The sequence below is a fragment of the Hemiscyllium ocellatum genome, chromosome 15 (assembly GCF_020745735.1).
Source record: "Hemiscyllium ocellatum isolate sHemOce1 chromosome 15, sHemOce1.pat.X.cur, whole genome shotgun sequence".
NCBI classification, from domain to species: Eukaryota; Metazoa; Chordata; class Chondrichthyes; order Orectolobiformes; family Hemiscylliidae; genus Hemiscyllium; species Hemiscyllium ocellatum.
The window spans coordinates 34,123,724-34,148,925 of record NC_083415.1 but is presented as its reverse complement, the minus strand read 5'-3'; the positions used below and the strand labels follow the sequence as shown (position 1 = coordinate 34,148,925).

General features: G+C 38.7%; 1 protein-coding gene across 2 annotated transcripts in view; it reads left to right on the top strand.

Annotated features, from left to right (window-relative positions):
- Window positions 1–25,202, top strand: part of prex1 (phosphatidylinositol-3,4,5-trisphosphate-dependent Rac exchange factor 1) — a 223,134-nt gene that overhangs the window by 91,122 nt on the left and 106,810 nt on the right. For both annotated transcript variants that reach the window (XM_060836352.1, XM_060836353.1), the window contains exons 4-9: window positions 8,061–8,165; window positions 8,698–8,799; window positions 17,966–18,127; window positions 20,616–20,749; window positions 22,126–22,241; window positions 24,384–24,533. In XM_060836352.1, coding sequence (XP_060692335.1) covers window positions 8,061–8,165; window positions 8,698–8,799; window positions 17,966–18,127; window positions 20,616–20,749; window positions 22,126–22,241; window positions 24,384–24,533 — 769 coding nt within the window. The remainder of the gene's footprint in view (window positions 1–8,060; window positions 8,166–8,697; window positions 8,800–17,965; window positions 18,128–20,615; window positions 20,750–22,125; window positions 22,242–24,383; window positions 24,534–25,202) is intronic.

Genomic DNA, 25,202 nt, shown 5'->3' with positions numbered 1-25,202 from the left:
ATGTTGTTGGTAATGAAAAACTGAAGCAGCAAGCTGTTTTTACTGCAATTTAAATTATCAGCGGTTTAATACATATGAAGCAGGGGGGCTCCTTGTGAGATTTTTTTTTCTTTATCATGAGCGAATTTTTTATTTTCAGGGTTTTTTTTCATTTTTGCTAAGTTAGCTAATGTAGTCTTATTTTTTCAGAGCAGCAGTAGTAGAATTCATCAAGGTCCTCCATTATGATCAATTCTACATTAAACTTAAAGCCACACTACAGAAGGAAAACATTATTTTTGTAGACACTGCAGTGTTTGAATTGACAGAACAAGCATAAGTTGGTAACAAATGCTTTTTTTTTACTTGCCAAAGTAAGTGGCACAGACTTCTTCTATATGCAAAAGGCCATCATCCAAAGTACCCTTCCATTTGCTGCCATGAACACTTGCTGCTGAGGTTGTGGCAAATGCATTTGTGTCATGTGTGCATAAAGCTCAGAAACATTTTGTTTACAGTGTCTCGGATTGAATTTTAACACTTGAATTCCTTGCAGTAGAACCCCACTATGTTTTCCTATATATTAGCTCCTGAATATATATAGCCTTAACCTAGACATTCTATTTCCATTTGAAACAGAGTCTTTACCCCAGTAATTTAAAGTTTTTTCTTGGCTGCTTCTTGAAGTTAGCTGAGATTTCTTTTTGGTGATGCCTTTTACAACAGTGGTCTCCATTTAGCAGCCTTGTCCTCCTATCACCTTGCAGCCTCCCTCTGTCACCCTTATCCCCATTCACTGGCTGGACAGATCTGGCAGGTGGCTCTCTAACTTCAAAAGGAGCCTCAACTCACTGGCAGTGGCTTCCCCAGTGCCCCTAGAACTCTACTCCACAGCAAAAGGCCCCAACCAACCCTGGCTGCCGTGCTCATTTACCTTTTCTTTCTGAACTAGCTGACTGCACCTCCACTTGAGCCTAGTAGTGACCAAAGCAAGAGAGAACCTTCAGTGGTTGTAGATTCGAAATATAAGATCAACTTTTCTCTCATTTGTTGCCCTTCCCACTGAATTATTCATGGACTTTTGGGGACTTTGAGAGGAGAATTTGCCTGCCTGTTAATTTTGAGTGATGAAGTTCATTTCATTATGGAATAAAATAATATGTCACTGAGCTTTGTACAGAAGAAATAATGATGAATCTCAGTGAGGTTTAGTCGCTCTCCGCAAAACCCTGTGTATTTCACATGGTCTGTAAAACTCCTTAGTTTCTATAGAAAAAGAATTGTTGGAATTTAATGAATTGTCAGGTCACCCAGGAGATGTGAGCTTTTTGCTCCTTCTGAAAATCAGATATGACATATAATGCAATATTAGATCATTCCACATTGAATTTGTTCGTAAAATTATTTGAGTGCACTTTTATTCCCTTGACAGTAAGATAATCTTCCTTGAAATTATTCTGGAATAATGTAAATAGGACCATTTATTCTAGACTCAAGATGGGACACTCAGTACAGGATTAACACTTTGCTTACACCAGATTTTAGCGTCTTTAGCTGCATTTGAGTGGATAAAGCTTTTAAAATTGTATTCTTGTATACAAGAAAACCCTTCACCTGAGAAAACTCTGATATTCATGCTGTTGGCATATTGCAAACATGCTGCCTGTACTTTAATGGAGGATCATAGGAAAGGCAAGTAGTTTTGCTGAATATGTACAAATGGTTATCAAGAAGCTGCATATGTTTGTAAATTTAACCAGTCCTTTATTAAGCTGTGTTAATTAGTTTAATTGAATTTAAAGATGCACTTGGCTAGAAGTTTGAGGTCAGCAGCAAAATGCAGTGTTTACATCTGATCTCCTAGAAAGCCAGCCACAAAGATCTACTATCTCTGAGGCATTGTTTTCCCTTTCAGATCAATTCTGAGGCCGAGCCTGCCTGTAGATAGGCAGCAATGATATCAGGTTCCATTTGAGATTTTCACACACGGCAAATTCGGAAGTCTTAATTCCCTTCATTATTAATTGATATCTTCAGATGGTGAAGTAAATTATTTGCATTAAGCTGGAAGCTTAGATGAAAGCTTTTGAAGAAAACCAAAAATGTCTTGTTATCATTTGGAGAAAATTGATATTCAACAAATATAAAATCAGCTTCTCAGGGGTAATCAGGGGTGTATTTAGTAGCAGTCATTAAGTTAGTATTCCATTTAAATATTCAGTTACATTTCACTTAAAATAAAATAGTTTTTTTGAGGGTTTTCTGCAGTGAGACTAACAACATATGTGTTGGCATTGTCATTGATTTGATTTCCATGACTGCAGGCTGTAGGTCCGGAGAGGATTGTAACTCCTCTCCAGAGCATACTGGTTTGTTGTATTGAACAGCTTAATACTATTCGAGACACTTGCATGTCTGAATGTGGTGTTTGTACACAATAGTTAATTGTAATAAATGTCTGTTGTATTCTTCAATGCCACAATAACCAAGCCCAATTTCTTAGAATATGGGACATAGAAATCATTGCTGTATTGGGTAAAACATCTTCCTGGAGGCCAACTCTCATGATTCCCTTCACTTAAATAGCACAATTGTGTAATAAGGCATGAATACAGGCAGTCTGATTCACAAATACCGAGCTTACAAATGTTTGCACTTATGAATGCACTCCCATACAGAGGCTTTAAAGATCCAATAGATGAATATTTCCTTTACTTACAAATGGCTGCTTTACAGTGTCCTGCATTATATTTGGACTTGTGATCCAGAACAGAACCCAGTCACAACCTGCGGACAATCTGTACATATTGACTTTAAATTACTGCTAACTTTTTAACCAAATAAGGTCAAAATTTTGAGGTCAAGAACTGTTGTGTTGAATTAAATTTTGAGTGAAGAAAGTATTGTGCTTATATCCAATTAATCTTCCTGTTACACTTCAGATTTCTCCTGTAAATGAAAAAAAAACAAAATTTGACTCCAAGAGTGGAATTTTTCTCTCCCTGGAGGTGGTGAGAGGGAAATAATTAGGCAACTACGCCTTGGACAATACCTGTCCCCTTCGTGCTAACTCTGCAGTTTAGTACTGGGCAAGCAGGCCAATGGGGAATTTCTTGTCATGCCAGCTATTAAGGCCTTTTAAAGGCCTTAACTCACCAGCAGGACCAGAGAACCAGTCTTGTGAGCAAGTGGGGAATCTGGCTGATTGCACGACTGGATGAAAAGGCCAACCTGGGGGATTTTGGTTGTGGGATGGTGGGGGGCACTCCTTTTTCTTCAACTTGCAGGCAACTACAGAAATTGATGGGGCTCGATGATGGTGTCTGAAAGCCACAACCCTTGTGTCTCTGACTACCCATGACATCCCCCACTCCCTGCACCCCAACATGGCCAAAATTTCCCTTCAAATGGTAAGGCCTTACGGAGTGTAGTAGAACAGAGGCACCTTAGAGTTCAGCTGCACATTTCTCTGACAGTGGAATCACACATAGACAGGGCAGCGAAGAAGGCATTTGGCACACCAACCTTCATCAGTTGGGGCACTGAGGAGAGGAGTTGGGAAGTTAAATTGCAGTTATAGAGGATGTTGGTGAGGCTGCACTTGGAATATTATATTCAGTTTTGGTCACCTTGTTATTAGAAGGATATTATTAAACTGGGAGTAAAAAATGAGGTCTGCAGATGCTGGAGATCACAGCTGCAAATGTGTTGCTGGTCAAAGCACAGCAGGTTAGGCAGCATCTCAGGAATAGAGAATTCGACGTTTCGAGCATAAGCCCTTCATCAGGAATAAGAGAGAGAGAGCCAAGCCGGCTGAGATAAAAGGTAGGGAGGAGGGACTAGGGGGAGGGGCGATGGAGGTGGGATAGGTGGAAGGAGGTCAAGGTGAGGGTGATAGGCCGGAGTGGGGTGGGGGCGGAGAGGTCAGGAAGAGGATTGCAGGTTAGGAGGGCGGTGCTGAGTTGAGGGAACCGACTGAGACAAGGTGGGGGGAGGGGAAATGAGGAAGCTGGAGAAATCTGAATTCATACCTTGTGGTTGGAGGGTTCCCAGGCGGAAGATGAGGCGCTCCTCCTCCAGCCGTCGTGTAGTTGTGTTCTGCCGGTGGAGGAGTCCAAGGACCTGCATGTCCTCGGTGGAGTGGGAGGGGGAGTTAAAGTGTTGAGCCACGGGGTGATTGGGTTGGTTGGTTCGGGCGGCCCAGAGGTGTTCTCTGAAGCGTTCCGCAAGTAAGCACCCGATGTGGCCTCCTCTATATTGGTGAGACAGGCCGCTTACTTGCGGAACGCTTCAGAGAACACCTCTGGGCCGCCCGAACCAACCAACCCAATCACCCCGTGGCTCAACACTTTAACTCCCCCTCCCACTCCACCGAGGACATGCAGGTCCTTGGACTCCTCCACCGGCAGAACACAACTACACGACGGCTGGAGGAGGAGCGCCTCATCTTCCGCCTGGGAACCCTCCAACCACAAGGTATGAATTCAGATTTCTCCAGCTTCCTCATTTCCCCTCCCCCCACCTTGTCTCAGTCGGTTCCCTCAACTCAGCACCGCCCTCCTAACCTGCAATCCTCTTCCTGACCTCTCCGCCCCCACCCCACTCCGGCCTATCACCCTCACCTTGACCTCCTTCCACCTATCCCACCTCCATCGTCCCTCCCCCTAGTCCCTCCTCCCTACCTTTTATCTCAGCCGGCTTGGCTCTCTCTCTCTTATTCCTGATGAAGGGCTTATGCTCGAAACGTCGAATTCTCTATTCCTGAGATGCTGCCTAACCTGCTGTGCTTTGACCAGCAACACATTTGCAGCTATTATTAAACTGGAATGAGTGCAGAAGAAATTTACAAGGATGTTGTCAGGACTCAATGGTCTGATTATAGAGAGAGGTTGGACAAGCTAGGACTTCTTTCTTTTGAGTGTATGAAACTGAGAGGAGATCTAATAGAAGAGTATAAGATCATGAGAGACATGGGTGGGGTGAATGCACTCAGGCCTCTTGCCAGGGTTAGGAAATCAAGGACCAGAGGGCATCAGTTTAAGGTTAGAGGGGAAAGAATAAAAGGGAACCTGAGGGGCAACATTTTTACACAGAAGGTGGTACGCACTTGGAATGAGTTACCAGTGGAAATGGTTAAGGCAGGTACGTTAACAACATTTAAAAGGCATTTGGACAAATACATGGAAAGGAAGGGATTTGAAAGATATGGACTGAGTGCAGGGAATTGGGGTTAGAGTGATGGACATTTTGGTCAGCATGGATCATTTTGGGCCAAACGGCCTGTCTCTGTACTGTGGTACTCTATGACTGTCTAATTGAATTCTCCCAACTGCCACCACCTCCAATCATTCATTGTGTTAGAGATCTAACTATAACCCTAGTTGAATGATTCACCAGAGCACTGGTCCTAACATGATTCAAGTGAATATCATCTGAATGGAACAGTTCACTCCTTCCCAGTATGCCTGTAAGTTCTATGAATTAAATTTCATTAATTCCACATTAATATTTGAGCTATATATTTACCTCTCTAACCTCATTTATTTTATTCCAATTTTCACATGCTTCAAGTAGCAATCCGGCCATTATTAACTCGATGGCTCTGCTTTCAAATTTAGCTCCAGTCTGCTTGTAATTCCTTAGCAGAACCTTGTTGTTAGTCTTACATACATTGTTGGTACTGACATGGATTACGACAATGAGATCCTCACCTTCTCACTCCAAGCTTCTCTCCAGCCCAGCAGAGAAGCCCAAAACCTTGGCATCCAGTAGGGAACACAGCCTTTGGGTTTTTCTGTGCTTGCTGCAGGGAATAGCATTTATTTCCCTATCTGTATCCCTATCACTATTACATTTCTCCTTACTCCCCTCCTGAATGACAGAGCTGCGGTCAATTCACCTTTGTGTAATCTGTGTCTTCATCCAGATCAGGAGCAAGAATCTTGTACCTAATAGACAAAAGCACTGCCTGAGGTTCCTCTAAAGCTAAATTCTGGATCTCCTTAGCTGTCTCACTACACAGTCCACACTCTCCTGTCCCTTACCACGAGCCAGACTGAACATAATTAACCTAAGGATTGGGATGTGACTGTGAGTATTCAGGGAGTCTATGTTATTAAATGGGTGCCAGATGAATTAGTGACAGATGTGTAAAGACCAGTTGGTTCTTTATGTTGTCCCATATAGTTATGAAATCTATCATTCAGGTACTCCCTACTCAACCGTGGCAATATTGCCAACATGCAATCTCTTCACTGAGTTGCCAAACCAGATCAATTAAGGAGCTGAAAAACTCCTCTCTGACTCCTTCAGAGAACTGGGACAAATCCAAGAGATTACATTGACCTGATTTCTATTGTTGAAAGACAGTTGTTGGATGAGACAATGTGTGCTGCAGCCAGTAAAATGTCCAACTTTAGCAAGAACTGAAGCTGTGAACCTAGTGACCTTTCTCTGGCCTGCCTGCAAATGCCAGTATTTCTTTCCTTAGCTAAGGGGATGAAAACTGTTCGCAGTATTCCGGCTGTGATTTAACTAGGGCCTTGTATAGTTTCAGCAAGATATCCCAGTTTATACTTTTCCTTTTAAATAAAGGCCAACTTTCCATTTGCCTTTCCTATTACCTGCTGAACTTAGATGCTAGCTTCATGAGCAAGAACTTCCAAATCTATCTGTGCGACAGCTTTCTGCATCTTTTTACATTTAAATAACCTCAGCTCTTCTCCTCTTCCTGTCCAAGAGCATAACCTCATACTTGCCCATCTGCCAAATTTTTGCTCATTTGCTGAACTTGACCCTATGTAGAGATTTTATTACCACCTCACTACTTGCCTTCCCACCTACTTTTTCCAATATGGCTATAGTACCTTTCCTCATCCAAGCAATCACTATGTGTCACAAAGTATTGTGGTCTCAGTATTAATCCCTGTAGCATAGATTTCTTTTTGAGACAAAATACCAAGAACCTCCTAGTGGTCTGATTCTACAAATCAATATCGAAAAACATTTTTCTTCTCTGTTTATAGTCATCTGTCTCTTTGTAATACATTCTAAAGAAACATGAAGTCTTTATACTATTGCTACAATTTTAGTACCTTATATTCCTGATGCCTTCTATTCTGAGGGTTCATCAGACATTTGGGTCTCACATTTTCATTGGCTTTGGCATGATAGGAGCATGATATTTTCCTTGTATTATTTTTGGTTCTATTTTCAGTGTTTCAAACCTTGATAAATTATGCCACTTTTTTTGGTTTGATTTAAATGCTTTCCTCCAGCAAAGTTCTCTTCTCTTCCATGAATCCTCTTTTATTAAAAAAAAAGCCAGCTTAGTCTTTCTCACTTTTTAATAATCTGCAGTTTTCTTACCAACTATCTCTAGTCTGGAAGTTTTACAACTTAAGCCTTACACCAAGGTACAGTCTATCTTTCCCTGAACTGTCCTACATTACTTTCTAGGAGAAAAACTGTATTTTGTTCTGACCTCGTCAGATCTCCTCTAAAGTCACTGTAAAAGTTTTTAGGCTGTGGGTTTCTAAACTAATGATCAATCCATGACCATTCAAAATCATATTCCATGAGGTCCACCTGGCTAACCTCCTGACAATCACTGTACTTAACTCTTTCTTATGCCTGCAGCAGTGACACATTGAGCTGACTGGATAGGATATCGTGCAATAAGCTGGAGCTGTTTCACGTTGGATCACACCTTCACCTTTTGTACAGCAATGATTTAACCTTGGTTCTACATAAGTTTCATATACTAATACTATAACTAATATATGGACTTGAATAGGTATATGATGTTATGGAACTTTCTATTATGGTTCAGTGAGGATTGTGAAAAGGTGATGGCTGAGTGAATGAAATTCATTTTTTTTCTCACCAATGTCTGAGTTGTTACAATCCAACTGTTTATCATGCTTTTCTTTCTAAAGAATCATACTTTATCATATAAACCAGAATACATTGTTCTCCCATGTTGCATTCCACTAAATATAAATTTAAAATTGAGCAACTATAAACTGTTGCACATAAACAGTTTTTTTTAATGCTATTGTCATCTTTGTGTTTATTTGTAGAAAGACCGATTTTGTGTCTATCAAGAATATTGTAGCAATCACGAAAAAGCCTTGAGACTTTTAATGGAATTGAACAAAATACCTGAAGTGCGGGCAATGCTTTTGGTAAGCTGCATGGCCTCTTCTAAAAATTGCATGGCCATGTGTTTATTTGAATATTATCTGCATAATTGGTTCATGTTGGACTGCCTAATACAATTACCCTTCCTCAGTTGTATAATACTATAAATATTGATTTTAACCTTGTGCATTCAGAAATCATGTTTGGTTAGTTGAAAATATTTCTGATGTTGATTTTAATCCTATTTTGTAAGGTCCCTGGTCAAGTCTATAAACTATTTAAGAATATTATGTAGTTTTTGTAGTACTTTGAATACTAAACCCAAGATTCAATATTTATTTGTTTACGTAGACATTGCTATGAGAGGAATGAATATATTTATAACTTTGGACATGAGGCTAATTTGAGTCTGCAATTTAGGTAAAGTCTTGAAGCAGGAATGTTCCAAAATACCAAATCCCTTTTCTGGGTATAGTATTTGACTCAAAATTCACAGTCGCCTGGGGAGTCAGTTGTTCCAAGTATCTGTGCATGTAAAGTTGTTTTAGTGAGCTAACAGTCCCACTTTGTTTTTAGAACTGCATGGTTCTGGGAGGAATGAAGACCACAGATATACCACTGGAAGGCTATTTGTTAACTCCAATACAGAGAATCTGCAAATATCCTTTATTACTTAAAGTAAGTAATTGGAATAAATAACGTTGATAAATTGTGAACATTTTGTGTGGTTTCTTACGGAAGTTAATATAATATGGTACCAAATCTCGAACAGTTCAATTTTAATTTAATCTGACTGAATTTCCACAAAAAACAAATCTATAATTTGAATATTATTGTTGTGAAATGTTTCTAATTATTATTTAATTTTTTTGGAGGTCAGAGATTTAAGTTAGTAGAAAAATGTGCAGACAATTTTTTTTCTTAAAACTGATTTGTTAGTTCGTGATTGCAATGTAGCAACCGAACATTTACAAAAGATTTTCCATTTGTAGTAATTATTTTAGTTACAGTAATTAAATTCCATTGTTGACAGATGGGGTTGAATTTTTTAGGCAAAGTGCCAGTTGAGTTGAATATTTTTGGAGAGTTTTTCACGGTGAGACCTAGCAAGATTTCTTACTGTATCTTATTACTCTTCTCATTAACCACAATGGCATATCTCTATCTATCTTTTTCTCTCTCTGTACCCCTCCCCGAATCTAGCCTGCCCATGCCACACACCATTCCCATAATAACTTGCCAATTAGCAGATATCACCAAAAGATTGGTATCCCTTGCACCAGTGCCATATTTAAAAGGCCTCTCTACATCCAAACAAGATTGGCAGTTTACTTTTGACCCTCACCAGGAATGTAATGGCATAGTAAGCACAAAGCCACACTGCTCACAGCATGGTTGCCACTCTCTCTTGCACATACAACCCCATTCTCTCACCCTTACTGCTGTGTAAACACCAGACACACAGTTTGTCTTCAGCTATGTCTTCTTTAAAAAGACCCGACCTAAATCAATATTACTCTTTGCCCCCCTCCCCTCCCCCACCCCCACCCCCCCAAGTGCACACTGATCTTTTGTTGACAACTGGCAAAAATGAACACAAATGAAACAAGTAGAGGTTGCAGTTCACCCCCACAATGCAAACTTAATGCTGGCATGCTGATCAGCAACTATCCTAAAGTTCATCATTTTCTGCTGCACCCACCCCTCATCACCTAGAACTGGATGCCAGTCTATGCAGTGTCTAGTTTATAGCACCTGATGCAGCTGAGCCCTTAAGCACAAGGAAAGCTTCCTTCACCCAACATTATCTTCCTACTTTATTGGAAGACTACTCCCATTTTCCCAGTTCCTCAGTATCTATCATTGTCTGATCCAATTGTGCAGACACAGCATGCCAGGATGATGCAGCAGACTCTTTCCAGACAATACTGGAGGATATCTTTAGACTGGTCCAAGCAGTGGAGTTTCATCTTCAATAGCCCTAGCATCTACTCCACCGCAATCTGGGATGCAACATGTGCACCTACCTGGTGAAGGTTCCATAGTGGCTGAGTGTCCAACACTTTCATCCAAAAGGGAATTCCTGCTGAATTCTGACCTCCTTCCGATCCAAAACTCCTATCAATCATTTAACTTGCCATTGCATTTGGTAGAGATTCTCCCTTTCCCCCATGCCACTGTGTTGGTCCCCACATGCCTCTGCAAAAACTCCACCTTCTACCACCAGCTTTGGCTCCCAGACCCTTATTGGCAGTAATTCCACCCTGTCCCCAATGCCTGGACAGACATACTTTACACCTCCCTCAATGCACAGACCCCTAGGGACTGTATTCACCATGACATCTGAACAACTTCAAACAGCCCCTAAGTGACTGGCCAGCTACCGATCACTGTCTTTGTCATTGCAGCTTCCCGACTGCTTATGAAAGCCCTACAGACTGACCATTTATCACATCTTGGTCTGTTGTCAGATGTATTCCTTGGCAGTGTCTGGCCTGAGGGTTGACTGTGGCTATGCTGCTGGACCTGTGTAGACTGTGCACGTGACTGATGGTAGCAGGATCCTTTGACTGGGAATAGCCCACCATTTTCTGGACTGCAGATGAGCTTCACACCCAATTTCTGACATGGCCATTTGGTTGAATAAACAAGCAGCACATTTGCCATAAAGGCAGCTGACACATGCTGTAGGTGTTACATTGCTGTACAGCAAGATGTGTTTCTTGCCAAACCTGATAGTCAAGTTGCTTGTCAGTAGGGACCTATGTGTCTGCACAAATGAATATGTCGACACAGCAATGCCTTTTGGCTCTGGTAAATGTGTCAATATGCTAACAGGCACAGTATGGCAAGAGAGGGTAGGATGCTGAAAGCCTGCAGATAGGGATCAAGTGAGCAAGAGCGCAAACTCTGAGATGCAGCTGGTCCAATCCCAATGCGGAGTGCCTGTCCAGAATGTGCAAGTTTTCCCTACTGCAGCCTTCCAATGTTAGTTGCTGAGGTGCACTGCACTGCAGACGTCTACATCCGAAACATCATGCATGTGGATTAGAGAGGATCCTGAGAGGTCGGCAAATGTCAGATACCTGTGTTTGAATGAGGGTGTATGTAGCCAGTACCCCAGGACTCATACCCTGAAATGCTGTTTGGTGCTGTTCTCAATCAGCGGTGAGTTGCATTCGCCAGGTTCACTTGCTCTGACTTCGATGTGGAGAATTCTTGATCCCAAATTTGTTTGATGCATTTGATAAGATGAAAGTTAAATATTAATGATATGAGCTTTGTCATTGATAAGGCATTTAACAAGTGATAATCTTACTTGGCCATTCACTGCTGCGTTGAGAGAAACCCCTCTCAATGCTTGGTAAATGCAGCCAGTTGCTCCTGAAGACAAGATAGGCCTTGTTGGAATTCTTACCCAATTCTCCATGAATCTTGCCATAGCCCATGTCACATAGGTCTTGATGACATTCTGCCCATGGTGCTTATTATGTAATGCTAGTTTCAAGAAATGTGTCACAGCCAAGATCTTGAAAATTTTATTTGTTTATCGATCTGAGCATTGTAGAAAGTTAACACCAAACATAACTTCTCCAATTATGCTTGTCCTCTGACCCTGTTTCACTTGAAAATTATCTTGTTTTACCTTCACGTATCACATAATTCCTGATTCATGTTTGTTTTTTGATGAGATAAAAGTCAAAATGTTGCTTTTAAACTGCTCCAGTCCTGTGGGAAGACATTCCCTTTAAACTTTTAAAATGGTTTGTTCCCTAACTAATTTTCATCATGTAACACAATAATAAGTTCATAACTGTGCTGAATAGTTCATGTAAATCATTATGCATCAAATACTTGGGAAGAAATGGTCCAAAACTACATTCTGAGTTCAAGGTAAAACCTGAGTTTAGTGCTTCTGCTTTATTATATCAGATCCTAAGTGTTTTCTTGGGATTTATGATAGCTTTTCAGCACAATAGCATATCCCACAAATTCCCCTGTTGTTGAAACCATATGATGCATAATGCACAGGAGCTGATGTTTAGAAATGTTAACAGACGAATTTTCACAATTGAGAATGAAGTGTTATTTTAGAATGTTAATGCACTCAAGACAGTGTTCAATAATTGGATATCTTGCCTTGTTGGAGTTTTAGAATAGATCAGTATGCTACAGAATTTTGAAATTTTATTCTTTAGTGAGTTTGCATGACTGATGGGAGGATTTGAGTAATGTATTCTATTCTTGCTAGTCTTGAGTTGAGGGATTTCCTTCATTATTGTGAGAATGTGTTTATGCTGTTAATGCTTTTGCCTCTGATTTTAATTTGTTGTTGTAATCTGTAGCAAAAGAACACAGCAGGCAAATCCAAGTCTCTTGCATGCACTTCAGATCACAGATTAGTGTTAAAAATTGATGAAAAGGTTCCCCTCTTTTATGTTGTCTTTTTATGTGTACTTGAGCCATGTTTTATTGAAATGGCAGGAATACAAGTGATACATTGGCCCAGTCAAAGTGTTCCTTACAAATAACAAACTGACAGGATTTTGGTAATCTTGATTAGTTTTAATTTCAAATTTGATTTCCAAGCAATTTAATGTTTTTAGTTCCTTTCCTGATCGTAGTGTGATTCATGTGATATGTTGAGCAATGTATACTGTAGATCTGATATTAAGGAGCCAAATGTTTTCTATAGAGTTTTAGGTGGCAATTGGCAAATGGATTCGCTGAAAGCATACAATGAAGATTCATAGAAAACAGGTTTTATAGTTTTGAAGAATCTATATCAGATTCTTCTAAACTATAAATCTGAAAAATCAGATTGTCCATTCTTTTCTTTTATTTAATAGTACCTAGGACCAGAGGACATAATCTCAGAATAAAGGGTTGGGCGTTTAAGACAGAGATGAGGAAGAATTTCATCTCTGAGGATAGTGAAGCTATGGAATTCATTACCACATGGGACTGTCAAGGCTGGGTCATTAGTGCATTCAAAGCTGAAGCAGATTTTTGGTTAGTAAGGGAATCATCGATATGCGGAAAAGTCAAGAAAGTGGAGTTACCCAATCATCCACCATCTCATTGTATAGTGGAACAGACTCAATTGGCTGAATAGCTCCTGCACTTTATGTGTGGAAATGTTTGTCTTTAGGCTTTTCATAGAATCCCAACAGTGTGGAAAGAAGCCATTTTGTCCAACCAGTCCACACCAACGCTCTGAAGAACTTCCCATCCAGACTAAACCCCCTACCCTAATCCCTGAATTTCCCACAAATAATCCACCTACCCTACACATCCCTGGGCACTATGGGTAATTTGGCATGGACATTCCACGTAACTCGCTCATCTTTGGACTGTGGGAGGAAACTGGAGCACCTGGAGGAAACCCATGCAGACACAGGGAGAATGTGCAAACTCCACACAGACAGGTACCTGAGGGTGGAATTGAACCCTGGTCCCTGGTACTGTGAGGCAGCAGTGCTAACCACTGAGCCACCGTGCTGCCCCACTAGCATCTATGCTTGTGCCTAAATATATAATGGGGTACCTTGATGGATCCTGAAGTGCTTAGTTTTCAACCTGCCTTTTTTCATGGGTCAAGTTTAAAATGCATTTCTGTTGGGAATACAGCTTCACTTGTGAGTGCACCCGAAATAGGGTCAGCATAAAACGAGAAAAAACAAGAACATAACTCATTGTTCCTTTTTCAGGCTTAAACTTTTTCATTGAGCAGAAGCAGAACAACGTATTTAAGTTCAAATATTTGAGGTTTGTCTCCGTTTTGGTTGAACATAACAATCTTGTTTGGGGAATTGAAGTCTAATGTGCACTGAAAATTTTTGAAGTAAGCAGAAGAGACTGATAATTTGTGTTAATCTTAAGTATTTGCGTTTGCTGGCCAGTTAGACCTAAATATTCCCATGCATCAGCAATTGAAGTCCAATATGTTGAACTACATATTTTATTTTACAAACATTTATGCATTCTGTGATATGTAGTCTGAGAATTGCAATAAGGGAGCATTTGTTGGTGCTGCAGGTATGTAGACTTGCTACATTTTATATCTTTAGATTGTCATCATCAGTGGTATTACACAGATAAAATAACTTTTTGGAGTTATTATTTTGCTGTTGAATTTGGTAATCCACATAATCCTTCTACAAGATTTCATGAATTTTAGTCATCAATTATTATGTGGCACTCAGTTTCAGAATCTTCCAATTGCATTTTCCAAAACAAGGCAGTGCAGAGCCAACATTTGTTTACCCAATATATTTTAATCACTGAACCAATTTGCCAGCCTACAGATCTTGAAATGCTTTAATCCCAAGCTCTGCTGTAGAATCTTAGCAGATCTAGAAGTATCTGTAGACAGAAAGCAGAGTCAGTGTTTTGGGTCCAGTGACCCTTCTTTAGGGTTCTTTGATTGGCCTTGCAGAGTGATAGTTTACATAACTTTGACATCAGAAAATGTTCCTGCATCAAAATAGTTTGCAACTGGTGGTCATTTCTGAGGAGGGGCAGAACCATTGCAAGTATCCTTCCTCTTAATTAGTCCATTGAAATCAAACCTTGAGGCATCCCACCCTAAACATTGTAAATGTGGTTCCTTTCATCTCTATTACTTTCTCAGCATTGTCTTTGATGTGGCCCATGAGAAACTTCCATGCTTTTGTTCATCTACCCATTTTAGCCCTCATAGTCTTAGATCTAACTGCAGTCCATGTGTGTCATAATATGAAAAATGTATTGGGTAATGTTTTCAATTTGGGAGCATCATTTTAGTAGCACTTTAAATTTACTTTCTGTTTGACTCGTACATTATTAATACCCGTTGTGATCTCCAGAGCAGTCCCAGCAGAGATGCAGAATTGTGCAAGTATTTTGCTGATCATCAAACATTATGGGAACACCCGTTGCTGTCCGGAACTGGCTGTGCTCCCAGCTCCCAGCCCCCAGCCCTGTGCTCCCATGCGATCCTGTGTTGCAGTCTGTCCCAAGTGGTGTTGTAACCAGTTTATAATGAATGAACTGGGCTTCATGTGACATTTGACCCATACTTCAGCCAGGTAGTATTGTCCAAAATGTTCTTTGTAAACTAGGCTGCAAAAAGTGTTATAAATTGCAGAATGTGATACATTATACTTGATCATTTATATGTTTTAGGATTGTGTAAAAGCTTCTAATGTTTGGATTCCCTGAAATTTTCACAAAACAAGCTTCCCTATCCATTTTTCTCTTCAGTTTTCTTCCCTCCCTCACCCTAGTTCTGTGCCTGAAGTCAGACCTTTGTCAGGTCTTCTCAAATTAGGGATGCATATAAGGCCAGCTGAACACAGATAAATGTGCAGTGCATTCACAAACAAAAAAATAGGAATTGCTGGAAAAGCTCAGCAAGTCTGCCAGCATCTGTGGAAAGAAATCAGAATTAACAATTCTGATCTGACCCTTCCCCAGAACATCATTTGGAGATGCCGGTGTTGGACCGGGGTGCACAATCTTAAAACTCACACAGTCCAACAGGTTTATTTGAAAGCACTAACTTTCGGAGCGCTGCTCCTTCATCAGATAGTTGTGGAGTATAAGATCGTAAGACACTGAATTTATAGCAAAAGTTTAAAGCATGATGTAACTAAAATCATATATTTTAAAAGACCTGGATTGTTTGTTAAGTCTCCATCTTTTAGAATGATTTGGAGGTATTGGTGTTGAACTGGGATGGACAAAGTTAAAAATCACACAACACCATGTTATAGTCCAACAGGTTTATTTGGAAGTACTAGCTTTCAAGGTGCTGCCTCTTCATCAGGTGGAGCAGGTGCTGCTCTCTATGAGCCTGTAGGAAGGAAGGAGGGGGGGAGGGAGGGAGTCCTTATTTGACGCTAAGAAAGATCCAATTGAAACATGGAAAAATGCAATAGAATCCCCATGCCTTTGGCAACATGCACGAAAAATGCTTTCTTGCTTTTCAACCACTTATTGCTGAGAATCTACATTCTCCTAATTAACCAACATCAAGACGCCCTTAAGGTCACAAATGACACATACCCATCTAGAGGATCAGCTAAAACTGCAGACCTCCATGCTGCAACCAAATATTCAAATGCTTTCCTGCAAAAAGCAGTCACAACAAAGTCATTCAAAGGTTAGTTAACTTTAGAATTAACATTTTTTTTTCAATTTTTTTAGTTAGTAGTTAGATTTTTACAAAATAATGTGAATTTTGAAGAATATATAATTGAAGTTTCTTGGATGCGGCCTTATTAGATTCCAACTAATATAATGCGGCCTTCCAACATGAAAAGGTTCCCCACCTCTGGTCAAGTGCATTGGGGTCACCTGCAGTGTTACATGAATGCAAGGTCACTGTTGAGGACATACACTCCCCCCAACACACACACACACACATATATATATATGTTTGTCGGTGAATTTGTACTTGCAGAATCATACTTTGCTTTGCTCAAAAACTTCATGAATCCATGTAAGATTCTGTAATCCCTTTTTTTAGATTAGAATCAGTCTGAACATTGGGGCATACACAGCCTCACACAGGGCACCTCACACCTTCAATGCGTTATCTGAGACGACATGGCGCCTATTGTTAAAGTTTACTTTAGAATGTCACTTCTTAAAAAAAGTTCTGGGGTTTACAAATGAAAGAACTGAAACTAGCATGGTCATTCTAAAAACAATCCAGGTTTTTTTCAATATATAATTTCAGTTACATCACACTGTAAACTTTTGCTATAAATTCTGTGTCTTATGATCTTATACTCCACAACCACCTGATGAAGGAGCAACGCTCCAAAAGCAAGTGCTTCCAAATAAACCTGTTGGACTATAACCTAGTATTGTGTGATTTTTAACTTTCTCAGAACAGTAATTCACAAACTGTGTTAATTTTCTGGAAGCAACAGGTTTTCTTACCTTGTTGGCTACTGAAGAGCACAGGATAAAGTTTTCTACCTGCAACCTGACCTGCAAATATTTTGTGAAATCTGAAGATGCTTCACTGACCAAAGTGGAGAGAAACTTTGGTGTTCCCACCTAGAACACTTGTTATGTGATGTAGTGTGGACATTGTTGTGTATATCTGAATATTTTCTAACTCATGGCAAAATCTACTTTTAGCAGAGAAGTTCACAGGTGAATTAATGCTGGAGCCATTACAATGTACATAAATAATTTGAAGTTGAGGCCTTGGGGAAAGTGAAGCAATATTAAGATTGCAGTGAGAAATCTGTGCAGATGCAAGGGTAAATAGATAAAACTAAGGCTACATGAAGATTATTATATGCAGCTCTGGTCACTGTACTAAATATAACAAGCTATGGAGTAATGTAGAAAAGAACAACCAAATTGGGAAGTATCTAAACCAGGTGAAGACCAGACCTGGATTTGTCTTGTCCTTTAACCAGTTGTATTCCAGAACAAGATCAGGTCAGATTTGGAAATGTACTAAACTGTTATTTCTGATTTGTTCTCTCCCTAATCTCATCAGTGACTGTATTCTTGAAATAAAACTTCTAACATATTAAATTGAGATTTCCTATTACAGTTTTTGCTCATCTCAGCCTGAGGAAATGAATCAATGAATTAGGTAGAGAGAAATGTATACTTCTTAAGAGCTTTTTTTAAAGAAAAAGAAATTCACCTTGATCAGTGCATAGAATTTGTGAAATGTAATTTTTAATTTCAAGAAAATGTACTTGAAAGGAACTGTCACTCTTATTGGAGACATAGTATTGACAGCTGAATTTGGTTTTAGATACTACGTTTCAAGCATTTTGGTTTCTGAGGTGACAGTAAAGTTTGAGTTTCAGTTCTCTATTTCTTGCAGGAGTTGCTAAAACGAACCCCCAAAAAGCACAGTGATAACTCTGCAGTGGAAAAAGCCTTGCAAGCAATGAAAGCGGTATGCACTAACATTAATGAAACCAAGAGGCAAATGGAGAAACTGGAAGCTTTGGAACATCTGCAGTCATCAATTGAAGGATGGGAGGTATGAGTAAAAGGATGGATGAAATGACAAGTATTTATGACTTACTTTATTTGAAATGTTTAACAGAGCATTTTTGAAGTCTTCTAATTTAATAGTAAAAGTATATTTCCATTTCTAAACCTATCAAAAGAAAGCAATTTCCTTGTTCAGTTGACTCGCCATTAGATATGATTCTTCACAGTGTATCAGTTTAAAATTCTGAAACTAAGTTAACACAAGTTTCTTTCTTTCACAACACTTTCTGGTGGAAACCCTGTAAATTCAACTCTTGTAAATTCAACTCCTGTAAATTCAACTCCTGCTGTTTCACTGAAAAAATGCCGGACTTCATATTCCCTTAATGTTTGCATCCACAATGTAAAAACATGTATTAGACACATTTATGTAACTTTCTTGCCAATTAAAACATTTTATGGGAGAAATGACGTAATTCTAGGTGTGCATTTCTATGGACCCTGTCCTTAACACTGTCCATCCTGGATACAGCATTGCATGATGACCTAATAAGTCTTATTAATCTTAGTTTTTTCTTAAAGCTGTGACCTAACACTTGTCATTCCTGTACGTGATTCATTTCTAATGCAATCCTAATTCTGCTGTGAATGTCTCTTTTGTTTAAAGAAGTGAAGACCATTGCTGTTGCAGCTAGCATGTTGCAGTAGCAGCAGCTGCAAAGATTATGTAATTTTTCTGACTGAAGGAAGTGCCTTCTCTGTGGTCTTGACTGAATGCTGGACAATAAAGTATTCTGCTGAACATTTTGAGGCAAACCATACTTGTTTAATGCTTTATTTTGTTGTGTCAATGTAAGATTGTGATGCTTTTAGTTTTCGTCCCTTGCTCATAAACATAGATTTTTATTTACCACACTCTGTGCCCTAAAGGTACCATGTTGCGTTGTCATAGAGTTTGAGGTGGTGGGTTGAACACTCTAATCCCCTCTTTTACCAATCTGAATGATTTAACAACAGTTCTAATGTAAAATCAAGGCTTGTGAAGTGCATGTTTTAAACCGAAACAATGCAACAGCTAAAAAGAGAAAACAAATCTGAATATCAGGGTGCACTAGTTTTCATCAACCGAAGATTAAGCTGCATGTGCAACAACTTGTGTTAACATTGTGTCTTTAAGCTAATAAAATGTTCCAAGGTACTTAGTAGGAGCATTAACAAATGAATAATGATGAAATTAGTAAGACATTGGATAGATGATCAAAAGCTTGGTCAAAGTGATAAACTTCAAGAACTGTGTTAAAAGAATATTAAATTGTTTTGAAATGTTGAAGTCAGTCAAGGCATTTATCAAAACACTCAACATGGTACAGTGCATCACAGATGTGTATCAAACAAAATAACTGAAGGTGTGTTTGCCAGTGTTGGCCCAATGAAAATTTTGATTGCAGAAGATGCCAGACTTGTAGAAGTTCAGAGATCTTGGAAGCATGTGAGCCTAAGGAAGGTTGGGGACATAAAGCGTGAGGTGTGGTGGTATATGATAAACTGCATTTGAATTTTAAAATTGGTTCCTAATTTCTAAATGACTTTATATGAGCATGGGTGATAGGAAAATGGGATTGGGACGATTTAGGATAAAGATAACAGAGGTTTAGATGAATTTAACTTTACAGACGGTCCAAAAATATGTTAATGTATTTTATCATCTCACTGATGGAAGAACTTTCTATGGAGGTTATGCTACTGATAGCTGAAGTTTTCATACATTCCTGACTAATATGATCAATTATTTACTGTAGTATACAACATAGATTAATGGGGAAACTGAGGACTGCAGATGCTGGAGATCAGAGCTGAAAATGTGTTGCTGGAAAAGCGCAGCAAGTCAGGCAGCATCCAAGGAACAGGAGAATTGACATTTCGGGCATGAGAAACGTCGATTCTCCTGCTCCTTGGATGCTGCCTGACCTGCTGCGCTTTTCCAGCAACACATTTTCAACATAGATTAATGGCAATGGCTTTCATACCTAATGACTGTATGCAGTTTAGGTTGTGGGCCTCATTCTTTTTTACATGTGGTATGCAAGGTGGTCTCCGTTTTCTGTTTATCCTCATTTATGTCAAAGGTATTTCAGAATGTTTAAGAACTGAATATACTTGTTACTTCAGCAATTAAAGTAATCTAAATTTGGTTCTGCAGTTAATCATACTGATTGTTTTATTTGGGGAAGATTGAAGCTTTTTCAGCGAATCTTGCAACTTGTCAGTTTCTTCCTTATGTTCTAAATATACACAGGCAAGTTGCATTCAGCTGTTGTGTGTTTGAGTACATTCAGCTGTGTATTTCCACATGTACTGCCAAAGATATTTTGACTGGGTATTAATGCAAGAAAGTAAAATATAGTGAATAATTAGAAATTAAACTTGCAGCTATTTTGTTATATATTATGTTTTCTTGTACCTGGAGTTTGTAAAATGAAATAACATCCAACTATGCATAATACTGAATGTGTTCAATATTTTTACTTTGCCAGGGTTCAAATTTGACAGATATATGCACTGAGCTGCTTCAGCAAGGACCTTTGTTAAAGATCTCAGCTGGAAATATTCAGGAGCGAGTGTTCTTTTTGTTTGATAACTTGCTGGTATACTGCAAAAGAAAGTCGAGGTATGTCATGACTTGGATCAATTGAAAGGCATCCTAAAAAGAATTGCGGTTACTGACTTTGAACCTCAATTAATTTGGTTAGAGTTAAAAACTTGCAAACCTCACCATTTATTCTGGGCATCACAACTTTGAACATACACCATCTTCTTGGAAGTATAAGAGTTGGTGAACAATGTTTGTCAAACTGAGTGAGCACATCCTATTCTCAGCCAAATGTGTATATTACGTGGCCTTCCAATCTGGAAATGCTTATTCCAAGGAGAAATGAATCTGGATAATTGTGGGAATCAATGACCATTAAATGCATGTTGAAAATCGGTAAACCTATCTATGAAAGGCAGTCTTGTGCTTTTCTCCTTGATGAAATTGAAGTGAATCATACCTAAGGAAGGAAACTGGTCTCGAGTCTTTTACTGAAAAGATTTGGAAATGATAAGTAATGATTTCCTTACACTTCTGTAGTGCTGATTTGGCAGTTATTCTAAATCTGTTCGAGATCAGCTGTTCCTTCAGTGTCTGAATGAACTTTGGTGTACATCACTCTTTCAAATGTTTTTATTTGTTGCTTTGTAGATCTTAATGTAAAATATTAATACTTTGCCCGCAGCAAGCTGATGAATACACCTTTCTTAACATGCACAGGAAGTATAAGTATGGAGTATAAATGAGATAAACTTGCTATAAAGAAAATTTTTAAATGTTACTTTAGCTACAGGTACATAAAATCACATTGTAACTGTTGAATTAAACTAAACTTGGAAATGCCAACATTTTACTTTTAGAATGGTCTGTAAGATACAAGTATGACAAAAACATTTCATAACAGACTTTAGTAAAATATATGAACAGAATATTTAAGGGTAGGTGATTAGGATGATTTTCTGACTTCTGTTAAATTCCAGAAAAAGAGTAGTTGCTGGTAAGGCTATTCTGTAAGAAATTACATGGTACAAATATTTCCTGCTGAGTTTGATTGACTAAATGGCGATAAATCTAAGCAAGGTATTGTGTTATTATTAACTTGTACAATATTAATGTTTTGGACTTGCATGTAGTTTGAAAGTACCCATTTCAGTTGCTCAATTTGTTGTAAAGTTGAAGCAAATTTGGAACACAAGGACAAAAGTGGGAATTTTGGTCCCCTCAACACTCAAGGTAGCTCTGTCTGTCCATTTTTCTCCATATCCCTTCATCTTTTCACTGGCCAAGTTAAATATGTATCCGGTTTCAAAGCTTGACTGACTTCACTCTCTAGAAAAGGTATCCATACTATTGTCATCCTTTGAGTGAAGGTGATGTTTGGTTTATTTATAAGTCTAAAGGTTAAACTTGGAAAACTGTGTTCTGTTAGAAATGCATGTTTTTCCTTTCTTTAGGGTTGCTAGTAAGAAGTCAACCAAGCGCACCAAATCTATAAATGGTGCCCAATACATTTTCCGTGGAAGAATCAACACCGAGGTAATGGAAGTGGAGAACGTTGAAGATGGAACAGGTATTTTACCTGCTAATGTTTTTCTATTGTTCCCCTTCTGAAGGTGGAGGTAATTGTTTGCTGTAATACATTTCCATGTATTTTTGTCCTTTGCTATCTTCCCCCAAATAGCATGTTATTTTATATCGATCTTTATCAAATACCCTAAATGGCAGACTATTTCACTGCAGAAGGTTTCATTTCTGTTTAATTCTCATGTTAGTTGATGCTGACACATATACATCCATCAAGGGCTTGAGACTACTATTGGGTGCGACAGCTTAAAACATAGCATCACTTTTCAGCGGTTGTTTATTTGGGGATTGGCGGTAAGCGTTTGGCAGTTTGGGAGTTGTGTGGAAGCCCAGTTTTCACATTATTTTCCACTTTCAAGTTTCAAGCTGGAGAATTTGACTTTGTAATTGAATAATATGACCTTATTTTTACATCCTGTGTTAGCTTTTCCAGCTAGTATTTCTTCAGTTAAATGTTCAGTCCAAATATTGAAGACAAATCAAGTGCCATTTAAATAATTAATTAGTTTCAAGGGATTTCTTCAGTCTGGTAGAGCTTGCCATTAATATTGCATTCTATACTTTAAGAGGAAGGGCAATATTTTTCTCATCCATTTTTATTGAACCATTAAGTGATTAAAGATTTGTTTGTTTTTCTGAATCAAGACTCTGCTCTTCCTATTTAGAGTAGAAAGGTGACCAAACAATTGAGATTATGATCAACTGTGACAAATTTCATGGTATAACTTTGAGTTAACTTGCTGACATGTTCAAACTTGAGTTCTTGAAACTTGTATAGCAAATGAAGCAAATTAATTTTACGGCTTAATTGCTTGCTTGCGAAGGTAAGTTAACTACTAAACTGATACAAATTTTTCTTAGCATTTTTAAAAGTGATATAATCAAAGGAGAAAAGGGTTTCATTGCATTTTGGGTAAGATACTAATTGATTCACAAGTTGCCAGTTTCTTGAAAAATTTGAACAGGAATTAATTTTGGGTGTTAGATTAGTTTAGAATACCTGATCGGCATAGATGAGTTGGACCAAAGGGTCTGTTTCCGTGCTGTAATGACTCTATGACTCGATGTCCAGAGGAAGCCACTTGTTGAAAAGTTTTTCTGATAAGTCTGTAATTATGCCCTATATCAATATAAATAACTGCAAATCTTCATTTCTCTCACAAATGTGAGAGATTTTTTTGCCATATGCTTATTTCTTCTTTGCTCAGTAAATGTGAGCAAGACAAAAAACAAACTCGGAGCATGGGAGCTTAAGATTTAGATGAAAAACATTTATAACGTGAGGTGCCCACATATGTGTTTTTTGTGAAGTGTTCATTTTCCCTTTGTGTCTGGATATTTGAATATTCATCCTAAATTGTCATTTGAACATTGTGAGTGAAAGTACGCTTTCAGAATTGGTCAGATACTGGGTCAATTTATTTATTTTGGTGCTCAAGTTTTATCTTGCTTAAGAGCTGGTAATTGTTTTAGCATTGGGTAACCTGTGGAATTTATGGTCGTGTTTCTTAGCTTTTTCTTTCTCTCCAGAATTCAGCATATCTACTTAAAAATTATTTGTGTAAGTTGCAAGTTAATTTAGAGTGCTTTTGATTACAGGGCATGTTAACCCAGAATCTACATGAAAGTTGCCAGCATGGGGTGGGATTTCAACATCTCTTAGTTTCTGACCATGGAGAAATTGTTTCTGTTGTTCTGAGAGTGTAGGTTAGTGATTGGTGAGAGGTAAAAATGTATCATTTACTGTTCCCATTACTGGCAAACTCTTCTTGTGGAACAAATGTGGGCTTGATATTGGCACTTGATGGTATGGCTCTGCTAATAAATAAACCTCATTTCTCTGGCAGTTGTTGATTCTTAACTAATGCTCATAGCAATAAGTGTAACATATAATATTACATTATTCATTTTACCCCCTTTGAATATTCGTTTGCTCAGAAATAAATTAATCTTTTATGGTGTCTTCTGTCATCACTGGCAAAAAAGTTAACTGCCCATTGCACGAGTACAAGAAAGTTGGCATCAGGCAGCCAGATCCCTGCTTAATGTGTCTGCTTGTGTTGAGGAAAATTACATTTCATGGTTATATTCTTGTGTTCCCTAACTAGCTCTGTCTATCTGTTTGCAGCTGATTACCATAGCAATGGCTATACTGTGACAAATGGTTGGAAGATCCACAACACAGCTAAAAATAAGTGGTTTGTCTTAATGGCCAAAACTGCTGAAGAAAAACAGAAATGGTTGGATGCAATTCTAAAGGAGCGAGAACAGAGGGAGAGTGAGTAATTTCTAATCATCATTAATGTTTTAACATAATAGCAGTATCGTCAGTCTCGCCCCACTTAATGAGCCATTTGTAAATTATTGATGGATGGCATACATAACTCATTATTTTCTTTTGTATTCAGCCAATGTTTTCAATGTACTTTTTGAAAATTTTGCAGTATCATTATAGTGTGGAAGGAGGCCATTTGGCCCATCGTGTCTCTCTCCAAATGAGCAACTCACTTTGTGCCACTTGGCTGCCTTGTTTGTGTAAGCCTGTATATTTTTCCTTCTTTTTAAAGTAAGCATCTAATTCCCTTTTGAATGCCTCAGTTCAACCTGCACATTTATTCCAAATCCTGTCATGAGTTTGAAAAAGTTATTCCCTACCTACTCTGTTCAGACTCTTCATGGAGTCAGACAGCATTAAAACAGACCTTTCAATCCAACCCAATCCATACCAAAATTCTGTACTATACTCCTCACAATACTTCTAAGTTGTGCATCATCTAAGTGTATTAATGATCTGATACAGAATTCTAGTCATTATTATCTGTCAGGAAAGTTAACGACCCTCACACTGACTCCTGAGGAACTACACTACAACGCCCCCCTCTCTCAGCCTGAAAAATACCTATCAACCATTCCTCTGTTTCCAATCCTTCAAAACAATTCCCTATCC